This window comes from Rhinolophus ferrumequinum, chromosome 12 (assembly GCF_004115265.2).
Source record: "Rhinolophus ferrumequinum isolate MPI-CBG mRhiFer1 chromosome 12, mRhiFer1_v1.p, whole genome shotgun sequence".
In the NCBI taxonomy this organism is placed as follows: Eukaryota; Metazoa; Chordata; class Mammalia; order Chiroptera; family Rhinolophidae; genus Rhinolophus; species Rhinolophus ferrumequinum.
Window position 1 is genome coordinate 23,658,917 of NC_046295.1, and position 20,393 is coordinate 23,679,309.

Here is a 20,393-nt window from a genome sequence, read left to right on the forward strand (position 1 = left end):
TGAGGAGAAAGAGGCCTAGCAGGTTAAGTAGACTGACTAGTATCACACAGCTATTGAAAGTAGTAGCGCTTACGCCGAAGCTCTCCTTTGACAGAGCCGGGTTAAAATTCCAGTCTCCTGTCTTTCAGAGCTGGCTGGCTTCAAGCACTTGACATAGTTACTTAATTTCTGTGTCATTTTCCCTCCTGATTTTTAGAAAAGGTGACTTATGAAATAGACCTTTTTGGAATTATCAAATTGATGGTGGTGGCAAACAAAGTTCGATATCATTCACCATGGTGGTTCTCTTAGACTTAGCGCTCTGAAAGTCTCTGACCCTTGAAAATTGGCACCCATGTGTCTGTCTCAATTTGCTTTTCAGGATGCTGTCAACCATATGAAAGTGGCCTACATGCCACCTATGCATGACATAGGCCCCCACCTCCAACATGTCCAGTTCACATTTTCCATCAGTAACCAGCATGGTGGCACTTTGCACGGGATCTGCTTTAATATCACGATTCTTCCAGTGGACAACCAAGTTCCTGAGGTATGTACAATATGAAGGATGAAAAGGAAGGAGGATGTAAGGAAAGCAAGGAAAGACTTTAAGACTTATTGGAAATGCTGACTTGTCTTTCGGCTATTTTAAAGAACTTTTTATTTTCTAGCTACAATGTAGGAAGAAAAGAATGGAAGGGGAGTCCTTCACCTCCCATGGGACTTTCTATTTATAAAGTGAGATTTTCCAGTTGCTGAATTTGGCATTCTTTTCAAAGCTTTATAAGAATCCCTTTCCTTTCCACTGAATTTCACATGCTGATCCCGGGAAGGGGATTAAATTATGGGTCTCTTTACAACCAGAAGGTTTTATTTACTCTCACCACAGGCCACTTATGTCACTGTGTAATCTAGAGAAGCTTTTAATTTTCCATAATGAATTACGATGGGACCTTCCATTCTATCCCATCCTTCTCCCCAATGTTTATGTAAACTTTAAAGTACTGGGGTCTTTCATTAAAACTGAACTATGAAAGCCATGCCATCTTGTGTATCTTATCTGAGAAGGCTGGGGTTTATACTGAAAGTTTGTTTGATACCCTGCCTCCTCTCCACCAGAATGCTAGCCTTAATTAGTGTGTCTATTCCTGAGCTCATTTTCCCCCTACAAAGCGAAAAGACAAAGTAGGATTACCCCATCCACTAGGAACCTTAGTGGACTAGAACCTATACATACCTCATCCCTAAGGTCACCTTCCCAGGTAGCTAGCCACGGAAGCACTGATGTCCCCTTGCTTGCTCACTGCTCACCATCTCTACACCTGACCGAGGCCGAGGTCTTACCTTGAGGGACCAAGAGGCTTATCCTATGTACAGAACTGGGTTGGATAAAAAAAACAAAAAACAGTAGCAAAAACCAACATTTTAAAATAATGAGTTGCCGACACTTGAAACATTAGGAGGTTCCATATCAAGTCTAGATTTCTAGCTTCTATTGAAAATTTGGAAGCTCCGGCAACATTGAGCCTACATACCCGGTGGCCACAGTGGGACAGGACATGCTCCCCTGTTACCAAAGTCCCCATCCAACTCATCACAGTCATTTACGTCACGGGCCTGCTACCTCAGGCCTCTGACCTTGCAATTTTTGGTAGAAGATGCACCAAAGAATTCCCATAAAATAAACTATATTCTTTGCCTCTTTCCCTGTCAGGCACCAGATCACATTCTCTGTAGAGAAAATATTTTAGAAAAATTGTTCATTTGAGTAGATTTTGTTCAGACCGTCCTTTCCTATGTATGAGATAGAGGCCTGCAGTCGCCCAGCATCTAAAGAAGAAGCTCAAGCTTTTCTAGAATAATCGTGGAGAAATCGTCTTTTATTCAACGCAGGCCAAGTCTCTTGCTAGACAAAGGTGATCTGTGGAGAAAACCAGAAAGGATGAAGTAAACAGTTACCTCCTTTCTTTCCAGGTAGATGGAATAGTTATGACGACTTGGAGCTAAAGCGGCACAGTGGCTTCTGTCTTTTTTCTACAGTGTATGGGACAAATGAAATAGTACCTTAGAAAACTGAGAATAGTGGAAATAAAATTAAATGAGTAGTGTCAGTAAAACCAGCCACAGGAGTAGTTCCCTGATGTCAAATACCCACAGGTGGTTGGGCTGAGTGATAACCACTAGGGGATTTGACACCATGCTGACCTGAAGTCTCCGAAACCTAAGCACTAAGCACTGGGTTTGGGCAGGGACTGAGAAGTTAATAATTTACTACTGGGGCCAAATTAGCCTTATTGTATTTTTTTTTGAAAGTCTCTCTCTCTCTCTCTCTCTCTCTCTCTCTCTCTCTCTCTCTCTCTCTCCACACACACACACACACACACACACGCACACACGAAAGGTTGGACAATTAAGTTTGTGAACTAAATTGTCTGACCTCGATTATTTAAAAATTATCTAATATAGCCAAATATATTCCTTGGAACATTAGCATCTTGGGATATTAATTAATGCAACCCAGGAAAACATGAGGCTGCAGATATGGACCTTGTTTCAAAGATATTACTTCTCTCTAAATAAGAGCTCCCTTTATTTCTTTCTCCTACCAACAGTGAAAATATAGGTTTGGCAAGATGAGAGTAAGACATTTGGGAAACGATAGGGGTGAGGGTGGTTATAAGGAGACAAGGTTCTTACTTTTATGTTTTCCTTTGCTGGTGGCTGTAGTTCATTAAAGAGCAGAGGGCAGCTGTCTCAGGCTGGTTGGTCTCATAATTTCTATGATCCACGGGGCTGCCCTTGGAGCATCTGGATGCTCCTGGCTGCTGTGCCCTGGTGGGCAGGATAGGGCAGGGCCCTGAGTGGAGGCTTCAGCTTGTCTTTGCTCACTTCCCTTTCCTCGCCCATTTCTTGTTCTGTCCGGATTACCAACTCTTTCCTCAGGGAACATTCTCCTTTCCGGGACCAGCAGCTGCTCTGAGGAGAGTATTTCTTCCTTGGAGAATGCTGTGTCCTCACTTTGGCAGGGCATCCAGACCATCTGTGAGGGGCCCTCAGAGCATACAACTCGGTCCCCCAACTGTATCTGCTTGCTTTGTGTAGTAATACAAACTTGGGGAAATGCTAGGTTAAACAAAGTTAACATATATTCCTATTGTAGGATCTCAGAGTATTGAATATGTTTATGTGCCTCATAAATCTCCAGGGTAAAGAAATTGTATGCAACAGTTTTCTAGACTTATGTGACCATGGAACACTTCTTGGCCCCCAGTCAATGTGTTGATAAAATATCCCAAGCCCTTCTAACTTTCTTCTTACTCACAAATGAATTATCAGTCAGTTGAGCAGTGGGTTTTTCTATTACAGAAAATGTCTTTATGGTTTACTATTTAAGTCTAATGTTTGAATAAATCAATCCGTTTCCTATGGAATCTTCAGTTTCCAATCTTCAATTTCCCTGTGCCACTTCCATCTCTAAAATACTCGCTACAACTGACGTTGGAAAGCTCCAATCAATCTCCCAAGTCTTTAAGAAATTTTAGTTTGAAAACAGAGATGGATTCTTTTCTCCAGGGGAACTTGGTATAGGTTTTGCTCATTTGGCAGATTAGTGTAAATACTCGTATGTGTTGAGCGTTGGTGGGTGTGGTCCTGGGGATGAATGTCATTTTCTCAGTTTAGCGCCACGGAGAGTAATCAATTTGATTGCTGCTTTTACTATGCAAGGGCTGAGATAAATGTAGACACTTCAGGTTTATAGATCTGCCTTGCTTCTTTATATACATCCATGCTTAAAATAGGAAATATTTAGTAAACAATATTTTTCAGCCAACATGTTCTACTTACGAACTTGTCCCTTATACCACATTCTTGAAAAATGAATTAACATGTGAAGATGGTACTGGAACTTTTCTATTAATTTCTTCAGAGGTACCTCATGGAACAAGACTTTAAATGTTTCCTTCTGATGTATGTATGAAGAAAATAAAGTCCTTACTCAAAGAGTAAACTGCACATATTGCACTCCCGGTATTTAAAGATATATTTATAACAGTAAATGCATATTTGGGGGAACAATTAAAATCATACTGTGTATGTTTGTGTATCTGTGTGTATACACACAAGTAAATGTATGCAATTGAAATCAAAACAATATTACCACCTTAGAAAATTAAAGAAGTGATAATTAAACAAAACAAGCACAGGGGGAGATATAATAAATGTTACAGCAGAATTCAATGGAATTGAAAACAAAAACAATAAAGAAAATCAATGAAACCCAAAGCTTTTTTTTTTTTTTTAAATGATTAATAAAACTGATAAACGTCAGGCAAGGCTAACCAAGGAAAAAAGAGAAAAGATACAAACTACTATCAGGAATGAAGGGAAAAGCATAACTATGATCTCATAGACATTAAAAGGAAAATAAGGGAGGGTGACAAATCCTAACCACTAGACCACCAGGGAGCCATAAGAAAAGATAAAATACTGCCATTTGCGACAACATGGAGGGATGTTGAAGTTATCATGCTAAGCAAATGTCAGAGAGAAAAGTCGAGAACCATAAGATTTCACTCATATGGGGGATATAAAACAGAAAGCAACTAACAGACAAACAAAAACTCATAGATGCAAACAACAGTTTAGTGGTTACCAGAGAGTAAGGGGGGAGGAGAGGTAGAGGAAGAGTGTAAAAAGGGTCAAATATATGGTGACAGAAGAATTGACTCTGGTGGTGAACACACAATGCAATATAGAGATGATGTATTATAGAATTGTACACTTGAAACCAATATAATTTTACTAACCAATGTCACTCCAGTAAATTTAATAAAAACAACAACAAACAAACTAAATGTTTCTTTCGTTCTTTCTAGGTTTTTACCAAGTCTCTGAGAGTGGCTGAGGGAGGTCACTGCATCATCAGCACAGAGCACATTTTGGTTTCTGATGAGGATACCAAATTGGACAACATCAACCTCTCCCTGCAGAGACTGCCTCAGCATGGAAGGGTGGAGCTGAATGGGCTTCCTCTAAACGCAGGGGTCACATTTTCTTGGGGAGTCCTCCATGCCTTAAAAGTCAGGTTAGAACATTTCCTGTTGTTTTTTTTTCTTTACATGCTTTGGCTCCCATCTGGATCGATTGTTAGGCAGAGAAAGAGAAAGAAGTTTATCTAATTCATTGAGAATTATCAAATATACCATTTAATACTCTCAAGGGTCAGTTGAAAATTAGAAATGACGAACTTTTAATTTTCCTCCAGACATTTTCTTTCCCTCTGGCTTGCTGTACCAGTGGGAATGACTTTATGGATAGTTAAACAACAAGAATTCATTACCTTGAATATTAAATTTGCTGAAACTGCACATATCGCAAGAGGTAACAATTAGAGTAGATGAATATGGACTGAAATCCTCTATAAAACCAATCTACATAATTGAACTTGGCTTAAGAAAAGCCATTTCATAACCCTGGAAACTCAGGGATAGAACTCTATTGATCAATGTCATTAGTGTAAATTTTTATTCCAGTCTACAGGGAAGGGGATTTGGAAGCAAATGAGTAGGTAGGCTGGGTAGATAGGGCATGAAGTGGTACTTGGCTCAGTGACAGTCAGGGATAGAAAAATCCCTGCCCCATGGTCCCATGGTAGTTCCCTTTACCTTGCGGTCTTTCATGGTTCTGTAAGAAACTTTTCTACAAAATCTAGAACAAAACCTCTGTAAAACAATGCAAGATACTCAAAAGCAATGGTCAGGTAGCCTGACATACAGGTTAATTTCTACTTACAAATTCGAATTATAAATAGTAATTTTGGCCTTTTTGGTAAAGTATAATAGAAGGTATTAGATATTGAATGCTTAGTTCCACACTTGGAAGTTGACTAGGAACTAGGATTTGTGCAGAGAAAGATCAATTTCATCTGACAGTTTAGTTATATATACATATATATTTTTTACGGTCACCAATATCTTGACCTCTTTTCATTACTCACCCTTATCCTCATTAAAATTTCTTCCCCTGCCCCCCTGCCTGAGATCTCAGCTCCTAGCAACATGGTTAGGGAGCCCTGTTTTAGTAATTCTTACTAGGGAGTGAATGATGGATAGAAAAATTAAAGTACTAATATTTGCCAGCACAAGTAGTTCAAGCATTCTTTTAGAGATTTCTAATTATGTTTTTTTTAATTTAATTTTCACACATCAATCAAGCCTGATAAGGTAGATGGTTCTATTCACAGAAGACAGTTGAAGAAACTAAGGCACAAAGAGTTTGATGTCACTCAGCTAGTGTATGGAGAAGTCTGGTCTGGAAAGAAGTTATGTGTGACTCTCCAGCCATACTTTTGGATATGTACTTCTAGACCCACTTGGCCCTTTTAGGGTTTTTAGCATGGTAAGATAGGATTAACATGTTATCTCATATCAATCTATTTTTGATGAAAATATTAGGGAGCACGACAAAATAAAATATAGGAGGCAGCTTATGGGAAGGAAACTGGGGGTGGGTGGTGGACCTTCTTTACTGTTGGAGTAGAATTTCAACCTGAGTCCCTGGCCAGAATATGGGTGAGACTAGTCCTGAGTAAAATACCTTTTAGCCCTCAAATTTTTTCATATGTAAACATTATATATGTTCAATATACTATGCTATTTTTAATGCAAATTATTTTTTGTTCTGTTTTTTTTTTAAACAACTTTGTTGAGATATAATTTACATGCCATGCATACACAATTCACTCACTTGAAATACGAAATTCAGCGGCTTTTATTATAATCGTAAAATTGGGTAACTCACCATAATCAATTTTGGAATATTTTCATTACCCCAAAAAGAAATGCTGTATCCTTTATCTGCACCCCCCCCTCGCCCCCTTTCAGCTTCCCTTCCCAGCCCCAGGCAACTACTAATCTATTTTCTGTCTCCGTAGATTTGCCCATTCTGGGCCTTTCATATTAATGGAATCATACATGTAGTGCTTTGTGACTGGCTTCTAATGCAACTTCTAATTTCATTTCCTAAGACTTTTTTCCATTCCTGAGTATCTTGAACAGATTATTAATAAGCTAAAAGTTTGGCTTAATTCAACAGCTATTTAGGACTTACTATGTATCACTGCAGTGGGCTGGAGAAGAAATGGGAAGTCTAGGATTAGACAATTCCTTTAAGAAACTTGACTGAGAATTAAAGGAAGATGGGCCAAGCCTAGACCAAGGAAAAATATTTTTAAATCTGGAATTTTTATAGGTTGAGAGGAAGAGAGCTAGTAAATGGAAAAGTGAAAATAGCAGGAGAGAGGCAATAAATAATTCATAAATCAAAGTTTTGGAGAAGAGCTGAAGAGATACAGAGCACAGGCAGAAAGATTAGCCTGAAAAGTGGGGCAGGAGGGAGAATCATCAAAATCCACATAGGCTTCCACTTTTACCTGTTTACTGTTCGGTGCCAGTGTCCGCCTGTTCCCAGCCAGTGTTTTCTGTAAGTAGACAGAGCTGCATCAAGTGGTTCCTTCTGTCACAGTTCCAAGCTGAAAGGCTGCTTTTAGATTTGAGGTCAAATTATGAATGCATATAACATTTTTTCTTGGGCAGAGCAATTTTACATTTAGGGATACTTGAATAGTTCAATATATGACTTCATGATTATACTGTGTTTTTTGTTATTTATTTAATAAATATATGGCCAAAGCCATGGAAGAGCTCCCGTGTCAGGCACCTTAATGTATTCTCATAGTGGCCTTGAGAGGGCAGTGACAAATGTCATCCCCACAGGTATCAGCATGATGGATCTGAGATTCTTCAGGATGACATATTCTTCGAGGTCACAGATGGCACAAATTCAATAGAATTTGTTCTACACGTTGAGGTGAGTAGAAAATTTCCTCTCTGGTTCAGACAGAACTAAAGCATCTGATTTGGAAGCCTCTCAGTCCCTGATAGAACGTGAAACACACCGGCTCCAAAGCAAGAGCATGCCTGCTTACGTCTTTGAACGTCTCAGAAAGCAAAGTTGTATTAGTGAAATGGGCATCCCACTTTCTCGCTCCAGTCCATTTAAAGATAGAACTACTCTGACCTCAAACCCAGATACTTAATTTAAAAATCAGTTGGTTCCACATATAAATTATTTCTAATATTTTTTTCAGTAACACTCAGAAATATTTATTTAGCAGCTGGGCAGATTAGGCTAGCATATTGGGGTTCTCCCTGTTGTATGGCAGGAGGGATGACTGTATGTGTGTGGTGCCCCTTTGTACTATATACCTCTGGCCTAAGGTCTGTTTGAGATGATTCTTTTCCCCCTTTGGACAAATGAAGAAAAATTGGCAATAAAGTTTGAGTACATGCCCAAAGGCCTGATGGGAACCCCCAAGTTTCTCTGTTGAGTGACAACCCAAGTCCATAAGCATAACTCATAAGATTTGCAGGTATTTATATTTAGTGACAAAGGTCTGCAGAAAGACTTATCATGCTCTTGAAAGAGCCACTAATTATGCTTACTGTACCAAATTCTGTTTCTGTCTGAATTTTGTCTCTAGGTCTTTGTGATGAGAAATTAGCATTAGTGATAATAATCATGTGTTTGTAAGAGATTTTACAGTTAATAATTAATTAAGAATGATCACATCCATCTAGTGTTTTAAGAAGTAGACAGGGAAGGAATTATCCCCATTTTATAAGTCCAAGAAGATTCAATGACTCGGTCAAAGTCATTAACTTGGTGTAGCCCTGGGCTGGCACCTCCCTTCTCTGCGACTTGCGCCATGGTTTCTTCCTCCTTACCACTGGCACAGGTGTAAATTACCAGGTGATTATTATGCTTGCTAAAGTCCCTTGAGTACGCATCCATGACAATCACAAGGCAGAGCCCCTTCCTTCCATTTTCCCTCGTAATCCTCATGATGGCCTGGAGGGCTAGATGAAGGGCAAGCAGTGTGTTATTTCAGCTGCAAAAAGAAAAAAATTCATCTATTGGCAGACTTTTATATAGAGAAAAAGCTTTTCTGAGTCACTGCTTTTTTGCTTTTTGTTTTTTGCCTTGAAAAGCGAATTTCAGGGGAGAAAACCCAACCCTATCTTTTATCGGTGACCACTTTCTTATGAATGACAATAAGCAGTGCATTTGAGGAAAACACTGTGTTTATTGTTACTTTTTAGACTAAAGGGCATGACCTTTGATAGCCAGTCAGAGGTACAAGCAAGTTTTGGACAATTATTTGTGATTGCTTTTTATTCAGGGGGAATGTTTTTAATTCTGTTGCCTTTAGAGTTGGTCATCCATTGGAAACCTAAGGCTATTTTATGAACTGCTACAAGATGGTCATCATGCATGTATTTGTGAGATTCATCTGATAGAGTCAAGAACAATAATAAAGAGGGTCTTTCAGGAATCTACTCGGAGGACTTGAACAAAGATATTGTTTCCTAATAAGCCAATAGAAAATAGAATTCTGTGTACTGTGTTTCCCCAGAAATAAGACCTAGCCGGACCATCAGCTCTAATGCATCTTTTGGAGCAAAAATTAATATAAGAACTAGTATTATGTTATATTATATCATATCAGACCCGGTATTATATTATATTATATTATATTTATTATATTATATTATATTATATTATATTATATTATATTATATTATACCTGGTCTTATATTAAAATAAGACTGGGTCTTATATTAATTTTTGCTCCAAAGGATGCATTAGAGCTGATGGTCCGGCTAGGTCTTATTTTCGGGGAAACAGGGTACTTTTTTTTTTAACTTTGATTAAATAAGTGGGTTTCTATAACCCCATCCCTTTCTTCATTAAAGTGTCAACATAATTTCATTTATACTTGTTGTAGAGTTTAAACAACTTTAAATAGCAGGATAACCAGGGCATGCATACCTATACAGTTACATTCACTTGTTCCATAAATATTTAATAAGTTTCTTCTATGTGCCAGGTCCTATGCTAGATGCTTGGTATATGATGATGAACACGACAAATAAAGTCCCTATTCTTTTAAAGCTTATAGGCAAGAGATGAAGGCATTAAACAAATTATCACTGAAATAATTAGTTAAAATACAGATGTGTTCTACAAATAAATGGGTGCTAAAAGAGAGTAAACAGTAGAAGTCCCTAAATGAGTCTGAGTTGTCGAGAAAGTTTTCCCTGAGGAACCCCTAGGAGGAGGTAGCCAAGCAAAGATCTGGGGGCAGAGCAAACCAGGTAAGGGCAGAGAGAGGGTGCAAAAATGGACCTGAGATGTGAGGAATGTAGTGTTTTGGGGTGAAAATATTGTGGGGTGGCAAAGGTACCCCATAGCATGAGATGAGGCCAAAGACATTCTAGGAGAAGTGCTGGGAAGCCATTGAAGGTTCCCAGGGGCAGTGACTTTATGGAAGCTGCATTTCGAAAAGATCCCACTGGCTGAAGCATGGGGGAAGGAAACGTAGGGTTGAGAGTACTCACAGGCCGGAGTTGATAAGTGAACTTGCAGCACACACCGACTTCACTTATGGTTGTGAACTGAGGGGAGCAATGTCCTTCATTCCTATTTAGAAGATACACTTTTTCAAATTTCTCCATCATGTTTTTAAATTCAGAGAGCCAGTGTGATCCCATGTTGCTTTTCTTTCCCTTCTACTTGGAGCTTTATTTTCATGATAGTGAGAGAAAAATGTTTTGTCAAGTTGAAATCTGGCATTGATTTAATGGTTATGGAGTTTCAGATTTAACTCAAAATGTTGAAATGCAGCTGCTGCTTATTGTAAGTCCAGAGAAACTTCCTGGGTGGCAGGAAGTTGAGTGTAGAGGGAAGCTTTGTAATCACCAAGTAATTTGAAATATAAATAACTTTTGATGTGGTAAATGTAAATGCATCAGACCACAAGGACCAGATTTCCTCTTGAATACGTGTGAATTTAATGAAGGAAAATAGGGGCTTTCGTGAAGAATGCTTTATATTACATTTATATTTTGTCTGTCTAGAAACAAACGAGAGATTTGAGTCCCGAATCATAACTGTACTCTCCCATTCCTACCTAAAATGTCTCTCCTGTGGGTCATTTCTTGCAAGATGGTTCATGTGGGGAAAGTTAAAAGATACAGACTATTTGGCCAAATTCCATGGCTATTGTTTCTTGTGTCTGGAAGATTGAAAATGCCTGTCATTCCAGTTATGAGCTGTGGATTACCAGTTGGGCAATTTGTCATTGCTTTCTTTTTCTTGAAAACGTGATTTTTTTTTCCCCTTCTTAGGTATTCCCCGTAAATGATGAGCCACCAATCCTAAAGACTGATCTCATCCCCGTGATGCATTGCTCAGAGGGAGATGAGGTGGTCATCACCTCTGAATACATTTTTGCTACTGATGTGGACAGTGATGATTTGAAACTGATGTTTATGATTGCTCGAGAACCTCAGCACGGGGTAGTGAGAAGAGCTGGAGTCACAGTGGAACAGTTCTCTCAGGGAGATGTTATCTCAGGGGCTGTGACGTACAAACACACAGGTAAGTGACAGCATTGTGACTAGTTTGAGTGTGGGGAGGCAAGCAACCTGACAGAGCCTTAACCCCACTCCTTACTGTGGACTCCAATAATCGAACAGTCTTAATGCTTGCTTCCATTACAAAAGCAGCAGCAGCAGCCTGTATCCCATTGTTCAAGTAAATCACCATACTTAGAAGTAGTTCTGATTTCAGTAATATAACGAATTTCAAAGAGTGGAAGAAGAGCAAGTGTTGTTGTTGCTATTTTCATGATGCTCCACACAGACCTTCGGTTCACTCTGGGGATGTCCTCATCCTCATTTTGGTCAACTTGATAATAACTTTATTTGACCATTACAGCTTCTGGATCCATAAATCATAACACGATAACAGGAATATCTGAAGTAAGCTCCCTAGGATAATTATATCATTAATTTTAAAACTTTACTCATCACCAGCTAGCTCCTAAGAAGTAACTGGCCTGCCTTTTAAGTTCCTGAAAAGCAGTGGTGATGTCTTATGTTTTTGTAACTTGTCCACAGCACACCACAGTGGTGGACACAGATTAGAGAATCAGTAAATGCTTGTTTGTTAGCACTGTGCTTACATTTCTGGCACCGCATTATATTGTTTCTCAGGTGGCATCTGTTTCCCATAGGAAATGTTCAAATAAATAAAATACTTATTCAACATTTGATATGTGCAAGGCAGTCCTAGACACTGTGGGCTGCAAAGGAGCATAATCCAGACCGTGCTGTGGAGGATTTTTCATTTAAATGGGTAGACAAACCCGTTCACATGCAAAGATAACAGTGTGACACATCTATACATTATCACCCCTTACACACCTTCTGAATCCTGGGTTGGTGACACTTCCTTAGTAGTGACACCATATACTTCCTGTCACTAACTTTTATTGCCCTCTATTACCAGTTCATGTTTACTCACCATATGCCCCTCTAGCCTGTAAATTCCATGGGGGAAGTACAATGGGTATGTTGGCCAGGTGAGTGGTAGAGGAAATAAGAGTTGTCAGAATTCAAATTATTTTCTTCTTTGAAAAGATATGCAGAGAGAATACAAGCAGTGATGGGGGAAGGGAACTCAAGGAGAGGACATTGAGATAGCTAAGAATTAATTTGGAAATGGGAGAACATTTTGAAATAGCATTCTGAAAACATTTTAAGTAATAATATTTGTTATTTAAGTAACACTGGTTTGTTATTAGGATACCAGTTGTCTCATGCCGATTAGTTAGTATGGCACATTTTGAACACTCCTCCAGACATCTTTCTTCTTTATGATATCTCCTTATCTCTTTATCTGTGTTTAGTCTTAGGGAAGGTTTCATTGGGTGTTTCCTTGTCCTGGGGAAAATAGTCCTGGCGCTTGATGTCTCTTAGTGTCTCTCAAGATTGTACAACTAGGTACTTCTCTTTGATTTCCCCAATAGATTTTAAGTAGACTGGCAGAAAAGGGATCCAAAAAAACAAGGATTGTTGTTTGTCACATAATTTTAACATCTTTGGCCGGCTCATGTATCTATTGATAAATTAGGGGTGAGATCTGTCTTCTTGTCCAGTGCCTTATTTATAAATCTCTTCTAGTATGATGGCCACATAAGGGAATGTTAGCTAATTTTTTTTCATAACACCTAGTAAGGCATTGGAACAAATCATTTCAAATACATTTTGTTTTTTTGCTATGTTACTAAGTTAGCAGAAATATTGTATTTAACAAGTGTTTTCTTTTTTGAATGTTATATTTTCTTGTGACATTCATGCAATTACTCAATTGGTAGTAATTTAGCCCTGTGCTAGGATGAGTATAAAGAACCACAGTATTGTAAGATCAAAAGTTTCAGTGACTTACTCTTGCCTTCATCTGTTGATTATAAAAGCCACCTAAGAGTAGGTTTGTCACCATTATTTTATTTGATTTCTACGATTATGAAAATAATACATTCTCATTGCAGAAAACTTGGAAAGTATGCAAAAGTGTAATGAAATTTTGAAAACTCACTTTACCTCTCAGAGATAATCACTGTTAACATTTTAGTATTATAGTTTCTTTTTTCTAAACATATTTTTTAACATTGTTGCAATCATGTTGTATGTACAGTTTTATAGATTACTCTTTGCATTTAGATTATCACCTGAAATTGTTTATTAAAATACTTAGTGAATGTTATAAAGTTGTAAGCATAAGTTTTAATAAGTGAATATACTCTTTTATGCTATAAAAGTACATAATTAATTTGCTATTCTTGCAACATTACACAGGAAGTCATCCAAAAATTTTCTTTTAAATAACACTATAATTAAGAGTTTTAAGTATAAATCATGTCCTTAGATTATATTCCATTTCGAAGTAATGAATTCTTCCATCTGTGTTGTAGCCTTTTTTGGTGGCTTAATGCTCAGGCTTCTTTTCCAACTCCTTCTGTAAAAGTATCTTATGCTCCCATTATATTAAAATTGCAGTTATTGAACATACAATGTTTACTTTTTTTTTTTTTCAGCTGTCTTCTCTTCCTGGAATGATTTTTCCCTTTCTTTTCCTGATTCTCTCTCCCTACAGGTCCTCTCTCTCATCTCCCAAATCTCTACCTTATCTAATGCTCAGTACAAAGCCAGCACTGCCATCTGGAAAGACTTCTCTGACTTCCTCTGGCACGTGTGCCCTGCCCCGATGCCAGTGTCAGCCAATACTCTCATCTCTTTCACTCTCGGCACCCTGTACAGAATCACACTGAAATATATGAATTTTCCATTTAATAGGTAAACATTGGCTCAATAGTGGCAATTTCATGTGGTTCCACTTAATACCTCCACACATCTGTGATGTTCTAACCGAACCGCATTTCTTTCTCTACAATTAGACTGTGTCAGCGCCTGAGACGTAGCAGATCTTTTGACATTTGACATTCTTTTGAAATGTCTTTTGACATTTTCAAAATGTCTGCCTTTTTCACTGCTAGAACACCCACAACACTAGGTGTCACATAGTAGGCATTAAATATTTAATATCTATTTATTTAATGGATGATGAATAAATATGCTTTAAGCCAATTTGTTTTTTATGTATATAAATAGAGGAGAGGCTTCTTATTTTTTCACTTTTCCTAAGGTTGAAGGCTGATTGTTTAATGCTAATTCTCTAAACTTCTATTCTACTTTTCCTTAAAAACCTAGGTTTCTTATCGTTTCATCATTTGATTGCTCAATAATATTATCTCTGAATTTTCCTTGTCTTTGTTTAAACAGGGAGAATAATGCCAGGCACGATACTCTGTAGCTGTGACCAGTGTGTCTTGTGAAAAAGAGATGCTGTCCCTGATCTTTTGTGCCCTAGTCTCATTGAAACTTCAAACATAATTGCTTCCATCTTGGCACTTTCAGAGTGATGCACGAGAATTACCAAAAACACATCCGTAGAACTTTTCTTTTCCCTGGAGAGTGAGCGCTCCTACTTTCGCGCTGTTAGTAACCCAAGAGTGATTGTCCTCTTCGCTGAAAAACTGTGTAATCTTCCTTCTTCTTCTCAGTGCCTGAGTTGGGGCCATTTTGAAACCCATAGGTGTAAGCTCTAAAGAGTAAAAAGAAAATGAAAATAAACACCACTTCTTTTCCAGGTGCCGCTGCTATTTTGTTAACATCTTGGTTATTATATGATGAGGAAAATATTGAAACAAATGACAACAATGGGGATTATCTTTGTATTTCACTTGTTCAGCTCCTTCTGTTTCTCAGAACTGCTATGTGGTTGATGGTTTTTAATTTAAGGTGGTTAATGCAAATGGACATACAATTACCAAAGGGACAAGGGTACCTTCTGCTCTCCCTAAGGTTGGTCCCAACACTAAACAATTATGAAGGAAGAATGAAACCATCATTGGTCTAGTTTCGGGTCTGTCCTTTGTTCGTTTGTGAACTGTCAGACCCTTGTTAGCCCTGTGTTGCCCCTCCGTATGGTGATAGATGTCTGGCAGGAATTTCACCAAAGGCAACAGATGGGCAAGCATTTTTGCATTATCTTCATGACTATTTCATAGTGATAAAATTGAGTTTTACATTTTAGCCATCTAAGTTCCTTTTCTTGACATTCTGTGCTTGTAGAAGAGGTTTGAGTAGATTTGATCTTTTTATTTTTCTATATTTTTACAAAGTCAGGTTTTAGCTCTAGCTGTGTCTTCCAGGTGGCGAGATTGGCCTGGTGCCTTGTTACGATACCATTACATTAGTGGTTTCGGATGGAGAAGCAGGCCCTTTTGTGAATGGCTGCGGCTACAATGGACCTCATCCATCTGTTCCTCTTCATGAGTCCTTTCCAGTGTATGATCTCAACATCACAGTACATCCAGTGGACAACCAACCACCTTCAATTGCAATAGGTGACAATGGTTTTGCTTTTTTTTTTCTGTTAAAGTTGTTTTGTTTTATCTAGTGATATAGTGACATACCTGTGGTTCAGTGAAATAATGCACTTTACCTATAGCCAAAATAGAGAACTACCATACAGAATTGTCTCCAAGAATTGCCTTAATACAAATTTGTGGAAACCTCAAATCTATAAAAGATTACAGGGCAAAAGGATTTACTTGTTTAAAAATTTAGATAATTCTGTATGGGAGAGTGTGTGTGTGTGTGTGTGTGTGTGTGTGTGCGCGCGCGCGCGTGCGCGCGTGCTGGGATGATGACAACATTGGAATCCTCAAATATTCTGGTTTTATTTCACATGGGAAAATATCATTTGCCTGCTGGAGTGAGAGTAATTTATTTTACCCGTAATAATTTCTATTAGAAAAGAATGAGTATACCAGAGAGACCATTTATATACATTTAACCTTATTTGCTTTTTAGAAAGTCATCTCTTCATAGGCATTATGTATATGTTCTGTCTCTCAGAAAAAAAAAAACACCAAGCATATGTATGAATGTTATTGAAATTTGCAAACTATCTATCTCCCAAGCAATGTTCTGGAAAGGAAGCATTATCCCTACAGACTAATTAAGCACCGCAGCATAAAAAAAAAAAAGAAAAAAGAAAAAAGAAAAAGTCTGTTATGAACAATTCATAATAGCTTGCAGGCAATTAACACTCTGACAAACAGAGGTAACGACTGATCTTGCAGAGTACATAAACTACATTTAGTGGCTTATCATTAAAACAGTTTGGCAATTCTTATTTTCATTTGTCACTTCTATAGAGACACAAGGGAAATCAGAGTTCCTTGAGAATGACTAAAGGGCTGTACTGGAGTATTTAGTATTTCTGCTGTCTTTCCATTATTGTCTGGCTTGCTTGTACCAGAAAAAAAAACACCATAATTCCATAATTCAAATTAAATTCCACCCATGCCCCTGAATATTTTCTCTGTAAGGAGAATTATGCCAAAGGAAATGAACATCTCCCGTGGAAGTATATTTGCATATGGGAGGCTTCTCTGAATTGGAATTTCAATCACTCCCTTTATCCTCACTATTTTGATTAGAGGATTTCACACTAAGTCATAATTGTGTTACTCTTTGTATGCAGGTACAATGTTTGTGGTAGACGAGGGTTTTTCAGCAGCCCTTACCATTAACCATTTGTCAGCCACTGACCCTGACACTGCAGCAGATGAGTTGGAGTTTGTTTTGGTTTCTCCACCCCAGTTTGGCTACCTTGAAAACATACTCCCTTCTGAGGGTTTTGAAAAAAGCAATATGGGTATAAGTATAGGTAAGTCACAGTTTCATGACCTGCAATAACTTGCCTATGTTTATGCATCTTATTGGCCAAATCATGGGCCAGGTCTTCAAAAATGTTCAGAGCACCATATACATTTAAGGAATTATTATAGCTGATGCTTTGGAATATTATTGTTTTTCATTTTAATTTTTTGTTGTGAAATTCCCGATGCATGCTAGTTTACTTCAAAATAAATGGAAAATTCACTTATGAAAATAATAATTATGAAAATGAATAATTTCTGGGGCTCTAAGGTATACAATGGGGACTGTAGTTAACAGTACTGCATTGTATATTTGAAGTTGCTTTGAAAGTAGAGCTTTAATGTTCTCACCATAACAACGACAACAAAATGGTAATTCTATGAGGTGAATGATGTGTTAACCAACTTTATTGTGGTAAACATTTCACAATATATGTGTGTATCAAATCATCACCTTAAATTTACACAATGTTGTATGTCAGTTGCATCTCAATAAAGCCGGGGGAGAAGAGATTAATTGCATTAAAGTTTACATAATTTTTCCTGTGTCTTAATGCTCAACAGAGAGCATTTTTCTCTTTTGATTTAAGGCTGTGTCAAAATACCAAAACAGCATGTCAGCCAATTTCACTCAGTTTAACCAGTTGCTTGATATGGACATCAAGTAGCAGGGGATCGATCGATTCTTGTTTTGCCTTCATATGAAAGAGATGTTCTCTTTCTTAATGAAGCATGACAAGAACGACTCACAGGTAAATGGTTTTAAATCAAGAGAAGATCTCACTGACTTTCATTCCAAATACATAAACAATGGTCATGAAGTCGCTCTGCATCCTGGTTAGCAGTTATCACTTCTCTGTTCTCCATGTAAATTGTAATCCTTCCTTAGGATTTATGGATATCTGCCTTTATGATGATGGCTGACAGTCACTGTAGCAGGCCCTGATAGGTGATTCTTAGGTCAACTGTCATGACCTCTTATTTGCTTTGCTGAGAAATAGGCTATTGCGTTAAGGATTAAGGACCAGTAGTAGCTTGGAAAAAATGCCTTTCTTACCCACCTGCTCTATCTTGGTGTGTGTGCTCTAGCTTCCTTTCAGTGGAAAGATGTGAAGGCTTTGCACATTAACTATGTGCAGTCTAGACATCTGAGGATGGAACCGACGGCCGACCAGTTCATGGTCTATGTCACAGATGGGCAGCGACGTTCCTTGGAGATACCATTTTACATTATAATCAACCCCACAAATGATGAAGCTCCTGACTTTGTGGTACAGAATATTACTGTAAGATCACAATTTTCAATTTTTCTCATCGTTTTCTGATTTTTATGTTCACTTAGTCCATTTCCATTGGTTCAGGTGTACTTAACACATTGTTGATGAGGAATGGGGAGGGCAATATAATGTCATATAATGCAAATCACTTGAAAAATATTAATCTAATAATAATGATGACGGTAATGATAATAATTGCTAACTTAGAGCAAATGCATGGATGTGATTATCGTTGCATATATGTAGGATGAGTACTTACTATGTGGTAGGTACTATTCTAAGCCATTTACATGTATTTAATCCTCACAATAGGCTTTTAAGGTGATGGTATTATTACTGCCATTTAGTAACTGAGAAAAGGAGGCGTAACAGGTTAACTAAGTGGCCCAAGATCACAGAAGTTGGGAGTGAGTGGCACATAAGGGATTTGCACGCAGGCAGTCTGATTTCGCAGCATGCCCTCTTAACCAGTGCTATAATGGCAAGGCTTCTTACCTCACAAATTATAGGCATCTTTTTTATGTAGCTCTTTATAAAGATAAATGAAATTTTAAAAGTACAATTTTGAACATCCTTTTTATGCAGTTTTAAAAAATGGTTTTATATAATCACATTTATTAGTTTTATTTAAAAGTTCAGACATAGTATAGTTAAAATGGCCCATAGTATCACTCTTTAGAGAACACCTGTTATCTTTAAATAAAGAATAATGTGTATGTTGTTAAACAAGTTAGAATGTAGAGAAACATACGCAATGAACATGGAATTCTTCCTCTTCAAAGCTCCTACCCATAGTCACTCCTCATCAAGTTTTCAGTAATTAATTCCACAAAAATAATTTGTGCATGTGCCAGTGATGATTGTGTGTATGTGCGATTTTTCTGTATGTTTTTACTTACAAACCAAAGATTATGTTATACCTACTACACTCTACTTAAAACAAATAACTAATTATGTATGTTGGAAATTAACATCAGCATAGAATTCTTTTTAAACACAACTGGTTTTTATATATTATTATTTAACCCAGACATACGTATAGCAAATCCTGATTGACTGGATGAGCCCAGGCTTTGGAATAAGAGGGACTTGGGTGTTGCTGTTTACTAGTTGCAGGGTCCTGGGTAAGTTATTTCTCTGTGCTTCTGATTCCCCATCTGCAAAGTGTATAGCATGTCTTCCTTTGGGGTAGTCATGATCAAGATGGTGAGACATGTAGTAGACCCTTAATAAACATGCCATTTGGATTAGTGTTGTAATGTTTGTCGTCTATTTTCTGACATTGACCAAAGCAAATATTATCCATTTTGAAACAATTATCTTGCCTTATTTATTTTTTTTTTACTAAAAATCATCAAATTCTAAATGGAAAAGTCTTCACTTGATTTTAATTTTCTACTGAATCTTAACGGTATACGACAGCCACCTCAGGATGCAATTTAAGAGCCGGCTTCTGCCTTTCCTCTTCAGTTGGGACATGGGTTTCTCTGGATAGCACCTAAGTCATTATGAGACAGAAGAAAAATCTACAAATAATTTATTCTACTCCTACTTCTATTGTCTTGTGTCTATTTAGGGTTTAAGGTTGGAGTTTCGGAAATAATTAGGCCCCTGGGAAATTGTTCCTTGCTCTTATCTGAAAGTGACCATGCTTTTTACTGAGGATTTCTTAGAGAAACTATTGAAAGTACCAAATGTGACCCCCCCATGTTTATTGGCAGAGCTGGCTTTAAGCAGCAAGTGATTTTTTTTTTAAATTAAAGTTTATTGGGGTGACAATTGTTAGTAAAGTTAGATAGATTTCAGGTGTACAATTCTGTAATACACTATCTATATCTCACATTGTGTGTTCACCACTCAGAGTCAGTTCTTTTTCCATCACCATGTATTAGACCCCATTTACCCTCTTTTAGAGCCCCCCCCCACTCCCTACCCTCTGG

At 37.7% G+C, this 20,393-nt stretch overlaps 1 protein-coding gene across 5 annotated transcripts in view; it reads left to right on the forward strand.

Annotated features, from left to right (window-relative positions):
• The window catches only part of FREM1 (FRAS1 related extracellular matrix 1), a 168,804-nt gene that overhangs the window by 66,360 nt on the left and 82,051 nt on the right, over positions 1–20,393 (forward strand). For all 5 annotated transcript variants that reach the window (XM_033123895.1, XM_033123893.1, XM_033123896.1 and 2 more), the window contains 7 exons: positions 362–529; positions 4,857–5,065; positions 7,755–7,848; positions 11,229–11,481; positions 15,659–15,853; positions 16,999–17,184; positions 18,266–18,462. In XM_033123895.1, the coding sequence (XP_032979786.1) occupies positions 362–529; positions 4,857–5,065; positions 7,755–7,848; positions 11,229–11,481; positions 15,659–15,853; positions 16,999–17,184; positions 18,266–18,462 (1,302 nt within the window). The remainder of the gene's footprint in view (positions 1–361; positions 530–4,856; positions 5,066–7,754; positions 7,849–11,228; positions 11,482–15,658; positions 15,854–16,998; positions 17,185–18,265; positions 18,463–20,393) is intronic.